The following is a 21,419-nucleotide window of genomic DNA, read 5'->3' on the forward strand; positions in this document are numbered from 1 at the left end:
TGTATAATCTTAATACAACATAGCTTCAGCTTGTAAACTTCCACAATAGAATGCTAAAAGTGACACTATGTATAGACAAACTTCTGTACCTTCAGGCAAGACTAAACACTACTAAGATATTTTTTGTTCAAGATCTGTTCTTGTGGTTCTCTAAATATATCATCAGCAGAAACACTATTTGATCAAAGAGTCATTAATAAATGTCTTACTCACAGCAATAATACGCATTGTTCAGAAGATCCTAAAGCAACTAAAAAATACTGGATCCTAAAATTCTGGGAAATCAGATATGCAAAAGGCATCAAACGCAAAAAGAGAAAAAAGGCCAAGGACTCAGAGGCTAAAATCCTGTTACTTAGTATAGTCAGTCACACTAGAGTGGACCCATTGAATTTAGGGATTTCATTAACTAACTCCTCTGTAAGTTCCATTGATTCAAATTGGTCCACACTAGCTGCAATTTACTATGTTAAAATAAATAGCAACTAGAGTAGGCCTATATGAAACAATGGAATTTACAGATGAGTTGACTCACCAAATTCCCACTGATTTAATGGGCCTAACCTAGTGTGACTGGCTAAACTAAACAACAGGATTTCAACTGCAGTACTGATAGTTATATTAAGTCCTACTGAAATAAAAAGGACAAGTTATATGTAACAAATTTCCATTCACTAATTTCAGTGGAGCTTTGGGCTAGTCTTCAAGTCAGGTACACCTAAAATTAAGGCTCCCATAGCAAAGCATTCATTTTTTAAAATTGTATATTTTTCTTATGCTCCAACAAATATGAGGTGTGAGGTTCAGCTTCAAGGACAAACCTTTGCAACACTAAACCAGTACTGCGTAAGTGCCTACACATGAAGACCTGGTTGCTATTTTAGCAGTGCAGAGACCAAGTTTTGCAAGCTTTCCAGTAGGTCTCGGGAAAACACTTCTGCTTTGTGCTGAAATGATGTTGTTCAGGAAATGCTTTTCATGTTTTAGAGGCCACACTCCAAATTATAATCATTGATAAAAAGGAACTGGGACATAATAAGCAAAGCTACAGAGTCATGTCAAATATTTATTTCCTTTAAAATTTAAAAATTAACATTTCTTCTATAATAAAGATGCACATTAACAAAACTAAACAAATAGAGAGTAGGAATACTTGCAGAACTGTAAAAACAGGAAGCCTGCAGACCCATGTACTAACATATGAAAGGAAAACTGAACTTAAATTCATTTATTTTTCTTACAACTGAATGCTCTTATATACAGTAAAATCTGGGTGATTCATTTAAAGTAAAGCTACTAAAAAGGAATGAATTTTGTAAATTATAAATTTAATCAGGAGCAGCAACTGAATGAATACAATTCATGGATATTTTAACAGTATGGCTCTATTCACAGCTCCACAGTAGTCAGTGCCAATAAAAATCTAACTTCAGGTTACATACAGAAAATATAAAGATGTGAAAGTAAAGTTGTTGTGGTTATATGCTGTCAAGTCAGAACTGACTTACAGCGACCATAATAGAGTATTCAAGGTAAATGAGGAATTTAAAGAGTGGTTTTAACCATTTCCACCCCCCAAACAGTTTCCATGGCAGAGCCATGGAACTGAACCCAGGTCTCCTGAGTACTAGTCTATTACTCTATCTACTACACACCACACTGTGTACTCAGACAGTAAAGTAGTGATAGCCTTTCCAACCTTCCAGAGGTTGTGGACTTCAGCTCCCATTAGCTGCATGAGATAACCAATGGTCAGGAACAGCAAGAGTTATATTATAAAACATCTAGACTGGGGATGGCCGCTCTAAACAAAGACACAGTAGGCACTGGGAGTTTTCATTATACTTCTGGGAACTTAAGACTACTTTGTTTTGTGAAGGATTTACTATGCCTCTGCCATTTTAAACAGTTTAAAATCTAGGATTCAATGGTAGCAATATAATACTATGTTTTGTGCTATAACCTCTCAGATTTAACAAAGCTGTACAACTGCAGAAAAATAACCAAAAAGCTTTAATTATAAAATATTTCCCATCAAATATGAAATCCTGCTGGACAGCTCAGTGGTTTAGATACCTGGCTGGAGAGCCAGAGATTGGGAGCTCAATCTGTGCCTCCTGTAAATAGAGCAAGTCTGTGTGGTTTTGGACAAGCTGCACAGACCCAGGATGCCCCCAGAGAGGGGGAGAAGAGTAAAACCCTTCTGAATATTCTCTACCTGGAAAAACTTAGTAATGTCTGCTAATAATTCCAGATTTCTGGGATAAATTTTGCTGTTATCTCACATCGTACCAATTTGTATTTTGCTGCATTGTAATTAAGGTTGTTCTCTTGCACTTTGGTAATAAGACTGTTGGTTGTTCCATAACTTTCTAGAATTTCTGTATCCTTGGAATATCATCAATGGTGACTTTGAAGCCCTCCCCATTGTCTTACAGATTTTGTGAACTTTTCTTCAGAAGAATACACTAATGGGCAGTCTCCTTAACTACTATCGTTTGAATAGTGACCTAAGAGTCAGGAATTTTCTGCTACTTTCTTCTAGTACCTGAGCGTGGAGTAACTATTCATCTTGCAACCATGTTTTAAATTGTATTACTAAAAAAGAAAGACTATAATGTTCTTGATTGATTATGCTGAAGTCTTCAAAGTTTACACATAGCAATATGGCAGCAACAGTTTGCCATTGTACCCAGTGAGTCAACTCAGTCTGGAGGAGCTTCAGCCTTTTCAGTCAAGCTTGTGATGTGGTCGATATTTTTCACTGGGGTAACTGTTGCATTATATGCACCACTGGTGCTTTATTTACCAATTAACTTTGAACATCGCTTTAGCTAGATATTGCTAGACATCTTACACTATCAAGCAACTCAGAAAGTATTTGCACAATGGGTTAATTAGAAGATTATGAATTTTATAAGTTCTGATAACTGCAAGATTTTTATCTCAATATGATGCAATCAACCACAGGCTAGAGTGGGGTAAGCAAACTGCTGTCCTTCAGATGTGTTAGACTACAATTCCTGGCATTCATTACCAGAGGGTACATTGGCAGTACCTGCACTTCAAAAACATCTGAAATGTTGCACTTTGTCCTGATTTAGAATCTAGTATCTTCTTTTGTATTTGTATCTGACACTGCACTGATCTATTACTCAGAAAGGCTGTCCCTCGTTCTGAAAATTCTGTTGGTATAATTTAAGTATAAATTACTTAAATGACAATAAAAAAAATCAGAAAGCATCACCTATAGGTATTCACCAATATGGAAAATATAGCAAAATAAACAAACTCTCATCCACCTACACGGGCGTGGTCCCTTCTTCCAAGAAAAGCAAAACTATTAGAATACAGGGGGATTCTCTCCCCTCTACTGCTTGCTACCTTCTCTTCTTTAAGTTCAGCAAGCAGCAGCAGGCCATCTTGGCAGCAGCAAAAATAATTTAAGAAAAGAAAGGACCAAAAAAAAAGGAAGGTGACTCCCCAAGGGAAGTTGAAGTGAGACAGCTATGCTGGCAGAATCAGGCTGTCTGGTAGCAGCAAAAATAGTCCAAAGAAATTATGGAGGGGATCTCCCCAAAAATAAAGACAAAAAAGGAAAAGATCCAAGAAGGAAACATGCAGGCATCAATACAAAAAAGGGGTTACTTACCTGTAACCATAGTTCTTTGAGTGGTCCTCTGTGAATTCACACATATGGGTATTGTCTGCGCCTGCGCTGACTCTCTCGGAAGATTCTAGAGCTAAAAGTAACAATTTTATGGTGTGATCCTCCACAAGGTACAGTATATGCTTGTCCCACCCACCATCTTCCCCAGTTCCTGAATTTTATCTGCCGGGTATGAAGGAAAGAATTAATTAATTATATAATCAACCCGTGACGGATAGAGGAGAAGGATGGGCAGGTTGTGTGAATTCGCAGAGGACCACTCAAAGAACTATGGTTACAGGTAAGTAACCTCTTTTTATTTTTTGTGGCCTCTGTGAATGCACACATATGGGTGACTAGCAAGCTGCACTTACTGGTTGGTGGGTCATCACGGTAAGAAGGATGACAGGACAGCTTTGCCAAATGCAGCATCTTGGCGTGCTCTGACGTCCAGGCGGTAGTGCTTGACAAACGTGGACGGTGTGGACCATGTAGCGGCACGACAGATGTCAGGAACCTCGCTGCCAGGTTGAAAGGCAGTAGAGGTGGACAGCGCCCTGGTAGAATGAGCTGTCAAATGTTCTGGAGGGGATTTCCCCGACAGGCTGTAAGCAAGGGAAATAGTCTGTACAATCCAACGTGCTATGGATTGAGAGGAGGCTGGGGCCCCTTTGTGTGGGCCGTGAAAGCAAAGAAAACGTTTATTGGACTTTCTAAAGGCTTTTGTCCTTTCAATGTAGAAAGCCAGGGCACGTCTAACATTGAGATTATGGAGCATATGTTCTAGGGGCGATGAAGGAGACTTGAAGAAGCAAGGTAGTATGATGGGTTGGTTGAGGTGGAAGTCAGAGACCACCTTCAGGAGAAAAGAAACGTCAAAATAAAGAGTCACTTTATCAGGGTGAAACTGGATACAGGGAGGATCAGCTCGAAGAGCAGTGAGCTCACTGGCCCATTTGCCTGATGTGATTGGAACAAGGAAGGACGATTTAAGGGTCAGGAATTTGAGGTCGATGGATGCCATGGGCTCAAACGGAGGCCACATCAAGGCATTGATGTGGTGACCACTGGGGGATGATACATTGTTGAGGAGGGTGAATGTTGTTGAGCCCTTTGAGGAACTTCTTGACAGTTGGGTGAGAAAACAACTTGGAGGAGGGAGAATCATCCAGCTGGTGAGCCATAATGGCTGAAAGATAAACCTTTAATGTGGACTGGGAAAGGCCAAAACTGAAGAGATGCAGGAGGTAATCGAGCAGAATCTTCAAAGAGACAGGTATGGCGGGTAAGTTATTGTCATGAGTATATTTTAAAAAAGACTTCCATTTATTTTCATATAGGAGGGTAGTAGAAGGTTTTCGGGCTCGAAGAAGAACCTGCATCACGTCGGGAGTATCCTCCATGCCGCAAGACTGAGAGAGGCGATGTCTGGGTGAAGAACGAGGCCGTGGTCAAGCGAGAGGAGATCTGGGCGGAGAGGAAGGAGGAGCATGTCCGACGACATCGAGACCAGGTGTCACAGATGGACGATTACTCTCTGGATTAGAGGCAGAGGGGGAAATACGTAAAGGAGATCTCAACACCAGTCCATCAGGAATGCGTCTCCCAGAGAGTTGGTGTCCCGTCCTGCTCTGGAGCAGAATTGGGGACATTTCTTGTTGGCATCGGCTGCAAAGAGGTCTAGTGAGGGAGTGCCTCATTGTCGGCACAGGTGCTGAAAGATGACATCATTCAGAGTCCATTCGTGTATTCTCGTAGGTAGCCGACTGAGCCAGTCTGCCAAGGTGTTGTCGGTGGAGATGTGGATGGCAATAGGGAAAACATGGTGGGAATAGCACCACTCCCAGAGGTTGACAGCTAGGTAGAGCAGAGAAGGGGAGTGGGTACCTCCTTGCTTGTTGACATAAAAGAGAGCAGTGGTGTTATCTGTTGCCAACTGCACTACCTGGCCTCAGATGAGGGGAAGAAAAGCATGGACCACTTTGATGATTGCCAATAGTTCCAGGTGGTTTATGTGAAGTGGCAGTTCTTGATTTGACCAGAGTCTGTGGACTGTGTGTTGAAGGCAGTGCACGCCCCACCCCGTGGGGCTGGCGTCGGTCGTGACCTGTATGGAAGGTCTGAGAGGTGAGAAAAGCCTGCCGATGAGAAGGTTGTTGGAGCGAGTCCACCAGTCGAGCTGGGAGGCTAGTTCTGGTGTCACCTGCAGTAGGGTAGAAGGGAGATCTGTTTCGGGATTGAACAGGGAAAGGAACCATGCCTGCAGGGATCTTATTTTGAGCCTGGCGTGTTGGACGACGGCCGTCGTCAATGCCACGAGCCCCAGGAGGTGTTGGGCGTGATGCGCCGAAACGGAGTGATGTGTTTGGAAAAGGCGGACAGCCTTTTGGTTTTTCCTGATCCTGTCATGCTGAAGCATGCCTTTGGAGCTGCAACCGAGGGCGTCTATCTCCGGACTAGATCAGACGGAAAGCTCTTTAATCTCTCTAGATTGAGAGCGAAGACCAAAGTCCAACTGAAATGCATGCGGGACTTCCTCTTCGCAGATGATGCAGCCATTGTTGCCCACTCTGCTGAAGACCTCCAACAACTCATGAATCATTTCAGCAAGGCCTGCCAAGACTTTGGACTAACAATCAGCCTGAAGAAAACACAAGTCATGGGCCAGGGCGTGGACTCACCTCCCTCTATTACCATCTCCACACAAGAATTGGAGGTTGTTCATGACTTTGTGTACCTTGGCTCAACCATCTCTGACACCCTCTCTCTAGATGTCGAGCTGGATAAACGCATTGGCAAAGCAGCCACCATGTTCTCTATACTCACAAAGAGAGTATGGCTCAATAAGAAGCTGACGACACATACGAAGATCCAGGTTTATAGAGCCTGTGTTCTAAGCACACTCCTGTACTGCAGTGAGACCTGGACCCTTTGTGCACGGCAGGAGAGGAAGCTGAACACCTTCCATATGTGTTGCCTCCGACGGATTTTTGGCATCACCTGGCAGGACAAAGTTCCAAACAGAGCAGTCCTAGAACGAGCTGGAATTTTCAGCATGAATACATTACTGAAACAGCGACGTCTACGTTGGCTCGGGCACGTCGTGAGAATGGCTGATGGTCGGATTCCAAAGGATCTCCTGTATGGAGAATTAGTGCAGGGAAAGCGCCCCAGAGGGAGACCACAACTGCGATACAAGGACATCTGCAAGCGAGACCTGAAGGCCTTAGGAATAGACCTCAACAGATGGGAAACCCTGACATCTGAGTGTTCAGCCTGGAGGCAGGCGGTGCATCACGGCCTCTCCCAATTTGAAGAGACCCTTGCCCAGCAGGCCGAGGCAAAGAGGAAGTCACAAAAGCAGCAAAACCAGGGAGCCGGACAGGGGACAGACTGGATTTGTCTTCAGTGTGGAAGGGACTGTCACTCTCGAATTGGCCTTCTCAGCCACACTAGGCGCTGTTCCAAGCCCTCCATACAGAGCACACTACCACAGTCTTTCGAGACTGAAGGATGCCTAACCTGGAGGCAGGAAGGCTCTTGCATGGAGGGAGTCTATTTCCATGCCTATGTCACGTTCCCGGGGGTTACAACAGCCGAGGGCTGATAAGCCAGTCCAAAGTCAGGAATACTAGGAATGCAAAGCCGAAATCCAATTACCAAAACAACTCACAGAACGTAGTCCAAGGTCAGAGTCCAAGGTCAAATACACAACGTAGTCCAAAGTCCGAGTCCAGAGTCAGGAGTTCAGGAAACACGGTTCAAGGTTGTAGGAGCGTGGATGCAAGCCAGAGGTTTTGACTTGTTGCTTCCACGGAATTCTAGCTGACTAGGAGCTGCTTTTATAGTAAAACAGCCCCTTGAGCTGCTGGAAACCTTTCCATCCTGTCAGTACTCAAGGCTAGTTGAACGGATGTTTCTGTGGGCAGCCTTCGAGCGATCCTCTGACCTTTTTGCCATAAGTCTTCCCCGAAGCCTGGCCTGAAGCTTGTCTGCTGGGGAAGGAGAATCTGGAGGCGAATCAGGTGTTTCTGATTGCTCAGCATTCTCCTCAGCCTCAGTTAACTCTTCTGGTTCCAGGTCTTCAGCTGTACTCATGACAGCCTATGAACTTGGCCGTCTGCTTTGGGATCAAGTGCGACTTCTCGAGGTTGATCTTGAGGCCGAGACTGTGAAGTGTATGGAGCGTTGTGTCTCATGCTTTTATGGCGTCGTGGTACAATGTCGCCACTATCAACCAGTCGTTGATGTAGGGATAAATGTTTGCTCCCTGTAGCCAGAGGAAGGCAGCCACCGGTGCCATGCAGGTCGATAATTATGAACCAGTCTACCTGCGAAAGCAAAGGGATAATAGAGTCCAGTGTAAGCATGAGGAATTTGCGGGGGGATATGAAATGGTTGAGGTGAGTGAGATCAAGGATGGGGCGGAGGCCTCCATCTTTTTTAGGAACAATAAAGTATTTTGAGTAGAAACCGTTGTTGGAGTCCGAAGTAGGGACTGGAAAAATGGCATGTTTCTGGAGAAGCTTGGTAACCTTGTCCTGCAGAGCAGAGGAGTAGGGGGTGTATCAAATAAACCCCAGCGGGGGTAATTCGGAGAATTCTATGAGGTAGCCAGATGCTATGATGGACAGAACCCATTTGTCTGAGGTGACGGATTGCCAAGGATGGAAAAATGGGGCCAGTCTGGTACAGTTCAGTGGGTAAAGAGGAATGTCAGAAAAGGCAGGCATAGGTAGTTGTCAATATTGCTTACCCTTTCGTTGTCCTTTACAAAAGGATTGTCACTGCCGAGGTAGGCTTTGAGGCCGGTATGATGCCATCAGAGGTTGAGGGGCAGGTAAGGACCTGCTGGTTTGATGGGGACGATACTGTCTATAAGGCTGTAACCGTTGATTCTGGTATTGTTTGGGATGAAACTGGCCCGAACGATAGAAGGGCCATTGGTAAGAGGTAGATGGCTGAGCCGAATAGGAGCGCGCAGTTTTGCGCTTCTTATGAAAGCCCTCCATGGTATCATCAGTTGTGGAATTGAACAGGCCAGCACCATCAAAGGGTAAGTCCTCGATTCTGAACTTGGTGTCATCAGAGATCGTGAGGATTTGAGCCAGGCATGGCGTCGAATAGAGATGGAGGTAACCAAAGTTTTAGAAGTGGCTTCAGCAGAGTGTCGCGCCGCAATCCTCTGATACTTGGCAAGAGAAATGGCTTGCGAATGGATGTTGATGAGATCAGATCTCATGGGTTCAGGAGATGAGTCAATAAGAGGAAGGACTTGATTCCAAAGATGACGCTGAAAGGGGCCCATAGTTGCCTGGTAACTGATACTCCTGAGCAAAGAGGATTTCAGAGAGTAAATTCGTTTTGCCATTGTGTCAACTTTTCTGCCGTCTTTGTTGGCAAGGGTAGGCTTGGACCTAGCCTGGGTTCGGGCCTGACTGGATTCGACAATAAAAGAGTTAGGCACTGGATGTTTATTGAGGAATTCGGCATCCACACCGTGGGTCCTATAGAGGCCATCGGTGAGGCGAGAAATCTGCATAGTAGAAGGAGGTTTTCCCCAAGTATCCTTAATAAGTTGAAGGATGGACTTGTTAAAGGGGAGACTCAAAGGAACAGGATGCTCCTGGTTAATGTCATCGAACACCAGGTTGGCATCCGCGGATGAGGGCTGTTTGGTGTCGAGATTCAGGGCTTGTGCCATTTGGAAAATAAGCATAGAATAGGAGGAGAAATCATCCGAGGAGGACGAAGCATGGCTGCCCCTCGTATCTGGGACTGGAGGGGGAAGCTCAGGCTCATGGGAGGACTCAGAGTGTTGTACCTCCAAAGATGCAGGGGAGCCTGGGGATGAAGGGTAGTCTGATGGACCAAAGCCCTCTGTCAGGGGAGCTTGGTGCCGTTGGGTCGGTAGGCCTTCAAAAGGGCCTTGAGATGGCATCAGGTCCGGCATTGATGGTGCGGGATGTAGGGGTACGTCTTCATGAGTTCTGTCTCGCATTTGAGTTAAAGGCATTGGCTTAGATGGGGCAGGAGGGCATACAGGCGGAGCTGAAGCTGTCGGGGCCAAAGTGGTCATGCGGAGGCGATTTGAGTCCACGAAAGGGGCGGCATGGGGAAGTTCCGGCGTCATTCAGGGCCGTTTAGCCTGTTCAGGCTGGTATCCGTCGTACAGGGTTTGCCAGATGAAGGGGTCAAAATTGTATGGTACCATTGGAAAAGGGCAAAAATCGCCTTGCAATGGCACGGACCTCGGCAGGGAGAGGTGCTTTTGTTTCTCCTTTCTCTTCTCTGGATGATTCCTCGAGGATAGGGGAAGGCAGAGAAGGCTGAGGGGGCTCCACTCAGGGAATGTTGTCCTTTCTAGGCCTCTTAGGGGCAGGTTTAGGCTTTTTTCTTCGAGCTTGCATCGTGCGCTCGAGACTTCTGAGAGGAGGGCAACTTGTACTTACCAGACGATTTTGCTTTCTCAACAGTGTCCTTAGCTGGTAGCACAGAGGTAGAATCAGAAGTAGACTGGCCCGCTGGAAGTCTATCAGCTGAAAGGCCAGGAGATCTAGCCGCTTCTGAAGACGTAGTACAGGGGTCAGGGAACTTTTTTACCCCAAAAAATTTATATACGCCGACATTACCCCCTTGATTCAAAAGGAAGGAAATCATACATTATTTGAATTAAAAATATTATTGAATCTACACAGGCTGTGGACCGAACTAGCAGGATGCACCAAATTTGATAAAGATGTGCACTATTTTTGCTGGAACACATTGCACTCCAGCCATGGTGTGGTATAGGGAGTAGTAAGGTGTCCAACATGCCTAGCAAGTTGCATTAAATTTTTGCTAGCTTGCAGAGGATCATTAGTGGCTGCCAGAGTGGTGCTAGCAATGACATGCTTGCTAGAGACAGCCAATGCAGAATTGGGGGGGGGGGTTCCCTACCACTTTAATCATTCTATGTTTGGTGTGCGAAAAGGAACAAACCAGGTTAAAGGTCATGTCACCCACCCTGGTGCCACAGCCCAGTATCAAAGGACCAGTGTGCTTTTTTTATCATCATCAATGGAAAACCCAACAGTGGCCAGAGGACTGGAAAAGATCAGTCTACATCCCCATCCCAAAGAAGGGCAGTGCCAGAGAATGCTCCAACTATCATACAATTGCACTCATTTCACACGCTAGCAAGGTTATGCTCAAAATCCTCCAAGGCAGGCTTCAGCAGTACATGGACCGAGAACTCCGAGAAGTACAAGCTGGATTTCGAAGAGGCAGAGGAACTAAAGACCAAATTGCTAACATACGCTGGATTGTGGAGAAAGCCAGAGAGTTCCAGAAAAACATCTACTTCTGCTTCACTGACTATGCAAAAGCATGGCAGAAAGTGAGGACTTAAAGAACCTCTTAATGAGGGTGAAAGAGGAGAATGCAAAAAATACTCTGAAGCTCAACTCTGCTCATTACCCCCAGGATTTTCACTTTTACCCCACTTGGGGTAATTTACCCCTGTTCCCTGACCCATGACGTAGTAGGAGGATTCATGGCTATTTATCAAAGGTAAGACCGGAGTCTTTGGAGCCTCTGTTTAAGTGCCGGCTTGGTTAAATTTTTACAAGCAGGACACGAATGGGTAGGATGTTCCTCACCCAAACAAAAAAGGCACTGGGTATGACCGTCCGAAAGTGCAATTTTATTCGCACAGGTCATACACTTTTTAAAAGGAGACGGTGAGGCCATAAGCAAAGAACTGGGGGGGGGAGGGGAAAGGGAAGGGAATAAAAAGACCGCAGGAAGCCGATTAGGCAAACAAAAGACGTGGAGGATCACTAAGTAGGTAATTTAAAGTAAAGGTAAACAAACAAAAGCTCAAAGGAGCCTAGGAAAATAGCCAAAAGGCAAATAGCGAAGCGCTCAGTCTTTCCTGAGAACCGTTCAGCTCGGTGGAAAAAAGGAATTGGGGAAGATGGTGAGTGGGAGGAGCATATACCTCATGGAGGATCACACCATAAAATTGTTACTTTTAGCTCTAGAATCTTCCAAGAGAGTCAGCGCAGGCGCAGACAACACCCATATGTGTGCATTCACAGAGGCCACGAAAAAGAAATGGAGGTTACTAAAAGCTCAGCACAAAAGGAACAACTGAAGCAAATATCACTTGTCATGTGTTGAATGGCACTTTACAGATTCAAAATTCCCACTCTCCCTGGACATTCTGACTGGTTGGCTGTTATTAGATGTCTCTGGCAATTTGACAAAGAGCTAAAGGGTGCCCAAAAGGTTACATGAAAGAAGGAACACAAAAGAAACATGAAACTGTCTTTCATAAATTAAAAAAAACTGTGCTTAAGAGGCTTTCCTTTGTCAATCACTAAAAGAATATAAAATGCACAGAAATACACCTCTTTTGTGTTTAGGAGCTTTTGTTTCAGCACCCAAACCACCAATTGCCATATCTGTATTGAAACAAGGATCACAAGTATTCCTTTGATAATCTGACTCTTCCCTTACCTAATATCCATTTTCTAATGCTAGTGATGGCAGCAATTTGTGATTCTACAGAATTCAGCAATTTTCTAAGACGGAACTATACTTCAGCATTTGTAATAATGAAACAAAAAAAAAAGTCTAGTGGCATGTCTCACATTAATGTATTTGTTGGTTGCACTTTTAGTAATCCACTACTTCAGCAAAATGTGCCTTAAAAGTCAATTGTAATCCATGAAAACTCATACTGCAATAATTTTGTTAGTCTCATAGTACCATTACTGTTTATTTGTTTGTTACACACACCCGCCATAATCCTTCTGATCTTTACTTAAGATTTGGGTAATTTGCTAAAGCTAACAGATAAGGTGGTGGAACAGGTCTTAGTCTCATGCCTTGTCATGTGCCCAACTTGACGAGCAAAACATACCCCAGCATCTTATCTATTAGCTACAATTATTTATTTATTTATTTATTTTATTTAATTTGTATGCCGCCCACACTACCCAAAGGTCTCTGGGCGGCTTACAGCATTTAAAATACATTAAAGATATGTACAATTAAAATACAATTAAAATATATATAAAATTGCCATCAGACCCACAGCTAATATTATTTCAGTTAAAAGCCTTCTGGAACAGGAAAGATTTCGACCTGGCGCCGAAATGTCATCAGTGTCGGCGCCAGACGAATCTCAGTCGGGAGGGCATTCCATAGTCTGGGGGCAGCTGCCGAAAAGGCCCTTTGTCTGCAAGCCGTCCCTCTTACCTCCTTGAGGGACGGCTCTTTCAAAAGGGCCCCCTGGCTAGATCTTAACTGCCGGGTAGGCTCATATGGAAGGAGGCAGTCCTTCAGGTATCCATGACAAGTTAGGAAAACCTTTCAGGGACACCAACAAGATTATGGCCATTGCATTTAAAGCAACTGTACTTATATTGGCTATTTTTACAAAGATAAATTATCTCTTCAGAGACAGACAGTTATTTTAACTCTTTATGTAAATTAGGAAGACAGGTAAGCTAAATAAATGCTGTAATCCTGAACCTGCCTGTTCAGAGGCAAACACACCTGAGTTTCAAAGGGCATATTTCCAAATAAGTATGAAAGTGAACTCAAGTAGAGGAGGCTTCAATCTTAATATCAATATTATAGAAGAAAACTATAATTTCTTCTTCACAGAAAAGTAGAGAGTAGATCCTACTTCCCTATGCCAGGGGTTCCCAATCTTGAGTAACCAAGGTGTCCTTGGACTGCATGTCCCAAAAACCTTGGCTAGCACAGCTAGTGGTACAGGCTTCTGGGAGTTATAGCCGAAGAACACTTGGGTTACCCAAGGTTCAGAACCACCATCCTATGCAATTGCATAAGAGCAACTGTCTGTTTTATTAGGAGGACATGTATCATGCTTATTTACTGCTAAAGCAAATGATGACAACTTACTTGCAAGTCTTACTGCAAAACAGACAGTGGAGCAAAAGGGGGAAACTGCTTGTACAACTGTCCTTTTGTGCACCTTCTCCTCAGAGGAATCTGGTCAAAGTGTACGGAGGCTCAAAGTTTCTTTTCCATGAAGAATCACAATCCAGATCTTTCCCCTTATACTTGACTGTGCCCAGAAAAATAAACATTTCTGATCTCAAAATACATATTGCATTTTAATATAAGCGAATACAAACTGCATGGAGGAGCAACTTAAAATCTGAGATAAACTACAATAAAGAAAAAACAGGGGCATGAAAGGCAGGGCAGTAGCAAAAAAGAAAAAGAAGAGAAAAAGGTCAGAAACTATGGAGGAAATCCAGTAATAAGTCAGAACTAGAGCACGTTAGGTGCACCAATGGGGATTTGCTGAGTCAACTCTATAAACTCCACTGATTAAATTGCAACTTACTACTGAATTGTAGCTAATGAAATACATCTTTGGATGCTAAAACGGTAGTAGGAATCCTTTATAATTATAATGATGGTAAGGGTATATATTCCAAAGACAGCAAACAGTTAAATAGGTTCAGTTAATCCTGTTTGTTAATATTTATGTTTATGATAAATACTCTTCATCCATTAATTTTAATGTTAATGGGTTAAACAGTCTAATTAGAAAAGTGTGAAGAAACGCAAATCAGTCAAATTGTCCTTGATTTTTGGCAAGCTCTGCTCTTACATTTAAAGCACATATGAACTATACAAATTTGCAGCAAATGTTAGAACTTTTCACCCAGAATTGTCCACATTCATTTCTGTTTGAACAGAAATGTTCCTTGCTCTTAAAGTTGACATGGACACTATCTGTGGAGGGTCATTTTTATTTATTTTTTATAGACGAGCAAGGACCCTAGATGATTTGTGCATATACAGCATGAGGAAAAAGACAGAGGAGTGGAGGCCTCTGCTGGTGGGCCATCTCATTCCTCCCCAGGGCCCACAGAATTTCACACCAGCAGCTCTCCTATAGATGGTGGAATATAATTTTCCTGAGTAATCAGAATATCAAGGAGCCAAATCGGAAGGGGCATTAGAAGATACTCATGCACAGGTGGGACAAAGGGAAAAACAAGAAAAGGAGGCGACCCCCCCCAAAAAAAAACCCAGGAAAAGTCTTATAGCGAATGGGAAATATAAAAAAGGAGGTAGAAGTAGAAAAGAGGAAGTCAAAGAAAGAGCAATGGGAGGAAGAGGTGGAAATGTGGGAGGATGGTACATAGAACCAGGGAGGGGAGAAGGAGGAGAGAGGGAGAACATACTGCCCCCAGGGAAACACTAGGAAGGCAAGCACCCTAAACACAATTATATGTTATTTAGTTTGAATGTAAGCCATCTTTAGGATCAAATGTAGAAGAGACAGAAATAAAATATATAATTTGTCTATCAAAACACATGAGCATGCACAACATCTAATGGCAGATTTATTTAAAGGACATTATGTGAGATCAGGAAGCCACCATGAAAATGAATTGCATAGCCTTCAAATTGTGTTATAGGCCATGTAGTTGCAACCAATTTATAGCAAACTCTAAGACTTTCAAGAAAAGATACTTAAGGAGTAGTTTTACCAATTCCACTTCCACAGTGAATTTCCATGGACAAGTTGGAGATTCAAACCCAGCTCCCCTGTCCTAGCCTGTCACACAACCCACTACACTACATTGGGTAACAAATACATTTTATTAAATCACTGAAGGTAAATTTTAAAAATTACTGTAAAGAGGTAACACCACAATTGAAGGAGAAATTTGATTAGTCTTTTCATCAAAACTAAGCAGTTCAGAAAAAATATTTTACAAATATTTTACCAAAAATATAAGACAGAAGAAAAGTCAGAAGTTACTAGACAATTTCAGTCCCACCTGCAGATGATTCTACAGTCCTACCTATTCTGCAATTCATACTGACTTTTTATCAAAGCCCAAAACTGATTCAGACCATGAATCTGTTACAATAATTCTAAGAGAAGGAAAGTCAAGCCAAGAGTAGAAAATGCCAAAGCCTAAGTGGAGATAAGATTTTCTACAGATACATGGGAAAAGGTTTTTAGTTAAATAATAATTCAGTATAAGCAGCCAGAACATAAATTAGGAAAATAAGTAAAAAAACCCCACCAGTAATTGCAGAATTGTATAGCTTATAATACCTAAAACGTACTCCCTTTTCATAACTAGATTCTTCTGATCTAATTAGCTGCAACAGAAATTTGGGGAAACTAACAGTAGTCTACATTTAAAGTTGGCTTTTAAGGAAACTTAAGTGATAAAGCTTCACAGTAACAAAACACCGAGGAAATCTGAGAGTCAGTCAAGTTAAGAATCAGGTAGAGGTAGCCAGGAGTAGTAAAAACTCTTCCCCCACACTGTCATTATCTAGCTGCCAATTCTCAAAAAAGTAGCTTTCAAGCAAAAGAAACATAAAGACAAAACCAGTTATGAAGGCAAACACACAGACAGAGGAACATAGCTTTCCAGACTAATGCACTGTATTACATAGACAGGGCACATAACTCATGAACATGTACTCTGTGAAAACAAGCTCCTGGCTTCCAATAAAGAAGTTTGTCTCTCTCTGCGGTCAGCCATGGTTGTTAACTTGGCATAGCCATTCCAGTCTGCTCCCTGGTAAGTTTAGATTAGTCTAATGCTGCTTTATGTGGAGCTATCCTTGTGCCTGGTCTGGAAGCTGTGAAGAATGTGGCTGGCAAGACAAAGTGTTAGAAACCTGGTTGGCTAGACACGTTAGGTTGGTGCTGAAACAAATGCATTGGCTGCTTATGAGCTACTGAGACAAGTCTGATATCTTGTTGCTGGCATATTAAGTCCCGCATATTTTAGGAATAAGCTGCCTGGACAAGCACCTGCCCAGGCCTGTGTGATCATTAAGAGGCTTTGCTAGCTATATCATAACCTTCAGATTGCCATCTGGAAGCAGTCCAGAACTGAGCCTCTTTCATGGTAATGCCTACATCGTGGAATGTCTTCTCCTCCAGTACAGTGGTGCCCCGCATAGCGAGGCTAATCTGTTCCGGATTAACCATCGCTATTTGGAAACATCGCTAAACGGAATAGAAAAACCCAATGGGCCCCAAACTCACCGTTCAGCGATGGTCCTCCATAGCGCAGGCATTTTCACGTCCTCGGTAAGCGAGGGCAAGGCGCGAAAACGCTGCATGCGGCCATTTTGGGTCTTCCGGTGGCCATTTTGGAACCGCCGATCAGCTGTTCCCCCGACATCGCAAAGCGATTTTTGCCCATTGGAACCATCGGTATGCGATCGCATTAGTGATCCCAAAAAACGGATCGCTATGCGAATTCGTTGTTAAACGGTGCACTTGTTATGCGAGGCACCACTGTATTTGGAAAATATCAGCTGTGAAAGTGGGCATTCCACAAAGTGGTATCTATCAAAGACTTCTCTTAACACAGGCCTTTGCTTTATGACGATCAAAACAGCTCATCATCGGGTTTCAAAATGGCCACCTGCTGTTTCAAAATGACTCCCCGCTGTGTTTAGGAAGGCTTTTTCACTGTACAGGCACCAGAAAATGGCTGCCCTATGGAGGATCTTCACTGGACGCTGAGGTATTTCGCCCATTGGAACGCATTGAACTGGTTTTCAATGCATTTCAATGGGTTTTTTCACTTTCACTTGACAACGATTTTGTTCTGCAGCGATTTTGCTGGAACGGATTATCCTCGTCAAGCGAGGCACTACAGTATATTGTCTCATGGTAATAGTTTCATAATTTTAAATGTCAGAAGTAAGAGATTTCAATGCATGGCTACGATATTTCTATTGATAGTTTGCAATTCTACACATGCTGACTCAGAAGTAACTCCGCTAAACTAAATGGTATATACCAGTGAGCAAACATACACAGGTTGAATCTGTAAAACATACTAAGCACTTGTTTAACAGATTCTTCTTAATTAACTGAAATAAAACTTTCATCTTTTAATTAGAAATGCAAACCATACTGTAGAAAAGTTTTATTATTTCAACTGTTACCATGAAGTAGGAGCTTTATAAAGAATGAACAGAAGTATCCACTTGGCTCTCTCCCTTACCTTTTCTCTATTTTATATTCCTTTATTTCCGGTATTTAATTCACTGTAGTTCAATTTGGTAGTTTGGACCGCTAGAACATGGTGACTCTGCAGATGCCGCCAAACAGGATTTCCACTTTATTCCCCCAAATCTGTTCGAAATCCCTGCCTGCTCCAACAAATTATAACAACAACTGAATAGGTATTCTCCTGCAGAATGACTAGGTATACTTCTTCTATTTCCATTTTAAATAGGTGAACCACTACAACAGTAAAAGGCTCTACAAATCTTATAAACACTGAGTGAGAACTCACCAATATGCTACAATTATCCTTCCAGTGAATGGGAGGGACTAATTTTAAGCCCTTGGAGCCCAAGGGAATCAAATGGATTGGCAAAAATGCAGCATCTCTCCCCAAAGATATGAAATCTTCCTTTTTCGAAAAATGGGCTGTTTTGTTCTTTTTGAATCAAACACTACATAGGGTTGGGAGCTGTGTTTTATTAAATAAATGATTTTCTGCCTCTGGAGAATTTCAGAATTTTTAAATGAGTGTGTGTGTGTGTGGGTTCACTATTGGGGTCCTGGGTGGGCCATTTGCCCTCACCCTGCACCCTCTGGAGGGGCCTGTCAGAGGTAGCACCTGCCAGCCTCAGGTAGGTGCAGAACTGGGTCAGCCAGCCTGAGGCCAGGAGGTGGTGGCAGTGAATAGGAAGCACTTTAGTACGGTGGAGGTGGATCTAAGCAGAACGCTGGCAGCAATAAGAAAGGCACAGATGGAGCTAAGGTGGGGGCAGGGAGAGGAATATAATATGAAGGAGGACTCCAAGATGAACAACCCAGAGACAACCAATGAGGAGTCTGGGGTAATGCAGCCAAAGACCTAGACACAGTTTTGTGTGCCAAAGGGGTGGTTGACTATGTGTACACTGAAGACATCTAGATGGGCATCTTCATGCATATTCATATATCCCATGGGAGATGCTGTGATAGGGATTTGCTCAACCCAACACCCATTCAGCCTGCCTTCCACTGTTCAGTGGAAGCCTTACAGCAGGAAACTTTGTTCGCAAGTTTAACCGCCAATCCCTAATTCACTGTTGCAGCTTGCACATGGTTGTCATTTGATGGTAGTAAAGTACCATTTCCCCCAAATTAAGACCTAACCTGAAAATAAGCCCTAGTATGATTTTTCAGGATCCTCATAATATAAGCCCTACCCCAAAAATAAGCCCCAGTTAAGTGAAACCCCACTACACCATTGTGCAGAAACCAGGTTAGGGGAAATAAATACAACCCGGGACAATATCCCGGGTGGTTGGGAAACTGTTTGGATGCAGGACCCTTGGACAGGGAAATGGGAACAGGTTCGGGTGTCCAAGGCTGAAGCAGAGAACCGTAGAAGAAGGGGCTTACCCCAGAGACCTTCCTATTGGGGTGAGTCTGAGACCCGGGAATGGAGAAAAACTAGGGAGGAGAAAGAAGCCATCGCCAGAGAAAACGAAGCACGCCGGGCATGGCATCTAGAAGAACTGCGGAAGATGGGGTGTTTTCTGGACCTTGGGGTGACTCACGAGAGGGATCCCCATTGTGGGGATGGATGGGGGATGAAGAGACCCTCCCGCTTTTGAACCAGACCAAACCTGAGTTTGAGAATGTTGATCCAGAACGTGTGATTGCTGGACCTTGGAACGTTGATACGGTTAACCCTTTTGAAGAGAATTTATGGTTACCCTTGCGAGAGCCGTTGCTCGAACAAGAGACTCAACCAAGAGAACATGTTAAAGTTGGAACCCCGTCGGTTAATAAATGACACAAATCCTTTTTGGAAAACTGAGTCTGGTGATTTAAGAAAAGGGAAGCCCACATACATGAACCTTCACATGGTGTAGTTTGCTTGGGAGTGGAGTATTTATGGCTCTGAGATAGGCTTTTGTCCTATTCAGGGGATGGGTGATTAGTGTGTCTTGTTGTGGGTGTATTGTTGTGATAAGGAGGAGAGATTATCTGTCACTGTGATTGATGGGTCATTAGCTGGTCTTTTGTGCGTAATGATCCCCAGTCCTTGTGGCTGGGTAGAGGTCGCTGACCTTCTGCACGCTGTATTTTTCAGAGCTGGAAGCCAAGTTTTGTTGAGTTTCAAACTTTCCTCTTTTTTGTTGAAGTTCTGCTGGTGCTTGTGGATTTCAATGGCTTCCCTGTGCAGTCTGATGCAATGATTGCTGATGTTGTCCAGTATTTCAGTATGTTGAAATAGAATTTCATGTCCAGCTTGTTTTAGGGCATGTTCAGCCAAAAAAACCACAACAACCATTAGATCTGAAGGTCCTTGAAAAAAACAAAGTCGATTTGACCACTGTGAAGTCTGCCTACTATTGCTGCAAGAAGTCTAGCACCGTGCATTTTTCAAGACACTTCCAGCCTGCAAGTCACCCTCACTCTCATCCGACTATGCTAAAATCTGCAGATGTCTGAGGCAATTCCCTTAAGGCTCACCGTGGGTCCCTGCAAAACTTCACTACTAACCAACACGTCTTGGAAATTAACGAAGACACGAAATCACCACGATGCCCCCTCTGGCACGTGGATGGGTGCTGAACTGAGCAAATATGGGGAGCTTGTTGATCTAATCCAGCCGAAGTTGTCCGTGATGCGGTCCCTGGAGCCCAAGGTAGGACCGAACATCCAACTCCTACCCCATCTATAGAGAGCAGGAGTTGGATGTTGGATATATACTCGATCCTCAGCAGAACTAAGTACGAGACTTATCACGACAACGGCGGCTCAGACACTCCGGCCTCTTACCTCGTTCCGGGGGGGGGGCGTTACCTCCTCAGGCAAGTTCCCACCTCAAGAAGATCGGGCGGGAAGGGCGGGCGCACTCGGGGGGGCGCACTCCACTCACCTTCCCCCCCATTGCCCACCACAGTCGCCCTCCCGTAACCGCAGCGCTTCCTTCCTCTGCTAACGCCGACTCCCCGTTTTCTCTCTGCTTTTTACAGGCGCCCCCCCCCGCCGCCGCCCCTGGTTACCTCACGAAACCAGGCGGGCTTTCTCTCTCCCCCCCCTCCACTTACCCATCTCGGCGACCGGGGTGGTGGAGGGGGGTGGCGACCCCGTCCCTCGGACAATCCCCGTTTCTCCTTTCGCGCCGTCCGTCCGTCCGCCCGCCCGCCTTCCTTCCACCCTCACAGCGGCCACCTCCGTCGTCGCCGCCTCATTCCAAGGCTTTTTGACGCCCGGTAGCCCCCTTCGCGCAACTCCTTTCCTCAGGCCCGGAGTGGCGGCAGAGACGGCTCCTCCCCCCACCCGCCTTCCGTCGGTCCGCTCGACTCCTTCCTTCGGCGACACTAACCCTCTTCGGCGTCGAGAGCCTCTTGCGCTTACGCATGCGCCCTACCTGTGGTAAAAACATTTCGCCCAAGAGCCTCAGGGGAGTAAGGGCGCGTGCGCATTCCCTTAGTGGGCGGAGCTACCGCTTTTGTCAACTACCAATTGCAGTCAAAGTGGGCAGAGGACGTTTTTGTCCGGCCAATCCTGGCACACCGACCACTTCCCTGCGGATGTTTCAGTCTTTTCGACTCTCACGTGGCCACTTTGGCAACCCATGAACTGCGCGATTGAGCCCACAAGTCGAGCAAGAAACTGTGCGTTTTATTGTGAGAGACGGACTACACGGAGCGGGGATTGAGAAATGCTATTGAGAAAGGCTGATTGGCGTTTTTCCCCCTTGAACGCATGCCGTAAAGGAGTCAGGTG

The 21,419-nt window shown here is 44.4% G+C and overlaps 1 protein-coding gene across 1 annotated transcript in view; it reads right to left on the bottom strand.

Annotated features, from left to right (window-relative positions):
* MAP3K3 (mitogen-activated protein kinase kinase kinase 3) overlaps positions 1–21,048 on the bottom strand; it is a 57,075-nt gene extending 36,027 nt beyond the window's left edge. The window contains exon 1 of the mRNA XM_020796115.3: positions 20,738–21,048. Within this exon, the coding sequence (XP_020651774.2) occupies positions 20,738–20,741 (4 nt within the window). The 5' untranslated portion in view covers positions 20,742–21,048. The remainder of the gene's footprint in view (positions 1–20,737) is intronic.
* Between the last annotated feature and the right edge of the window lie 371 nt (positions 21,049–21,419).

The sequence above is a fragment of the Pogona vitticeps genome, chromosome 6, assembly GCF_051106095.1.
Source record: "Pogona vitticeps strain Pit_001003342236 chromosome 6, PviZW2.1, whole genome shotgun sequence".
NCBI lineage: Eukaryota > Metazoa > Chordata > Lepidosauria > Squamata > Agamidae > Pogona > Pogona vitticeps.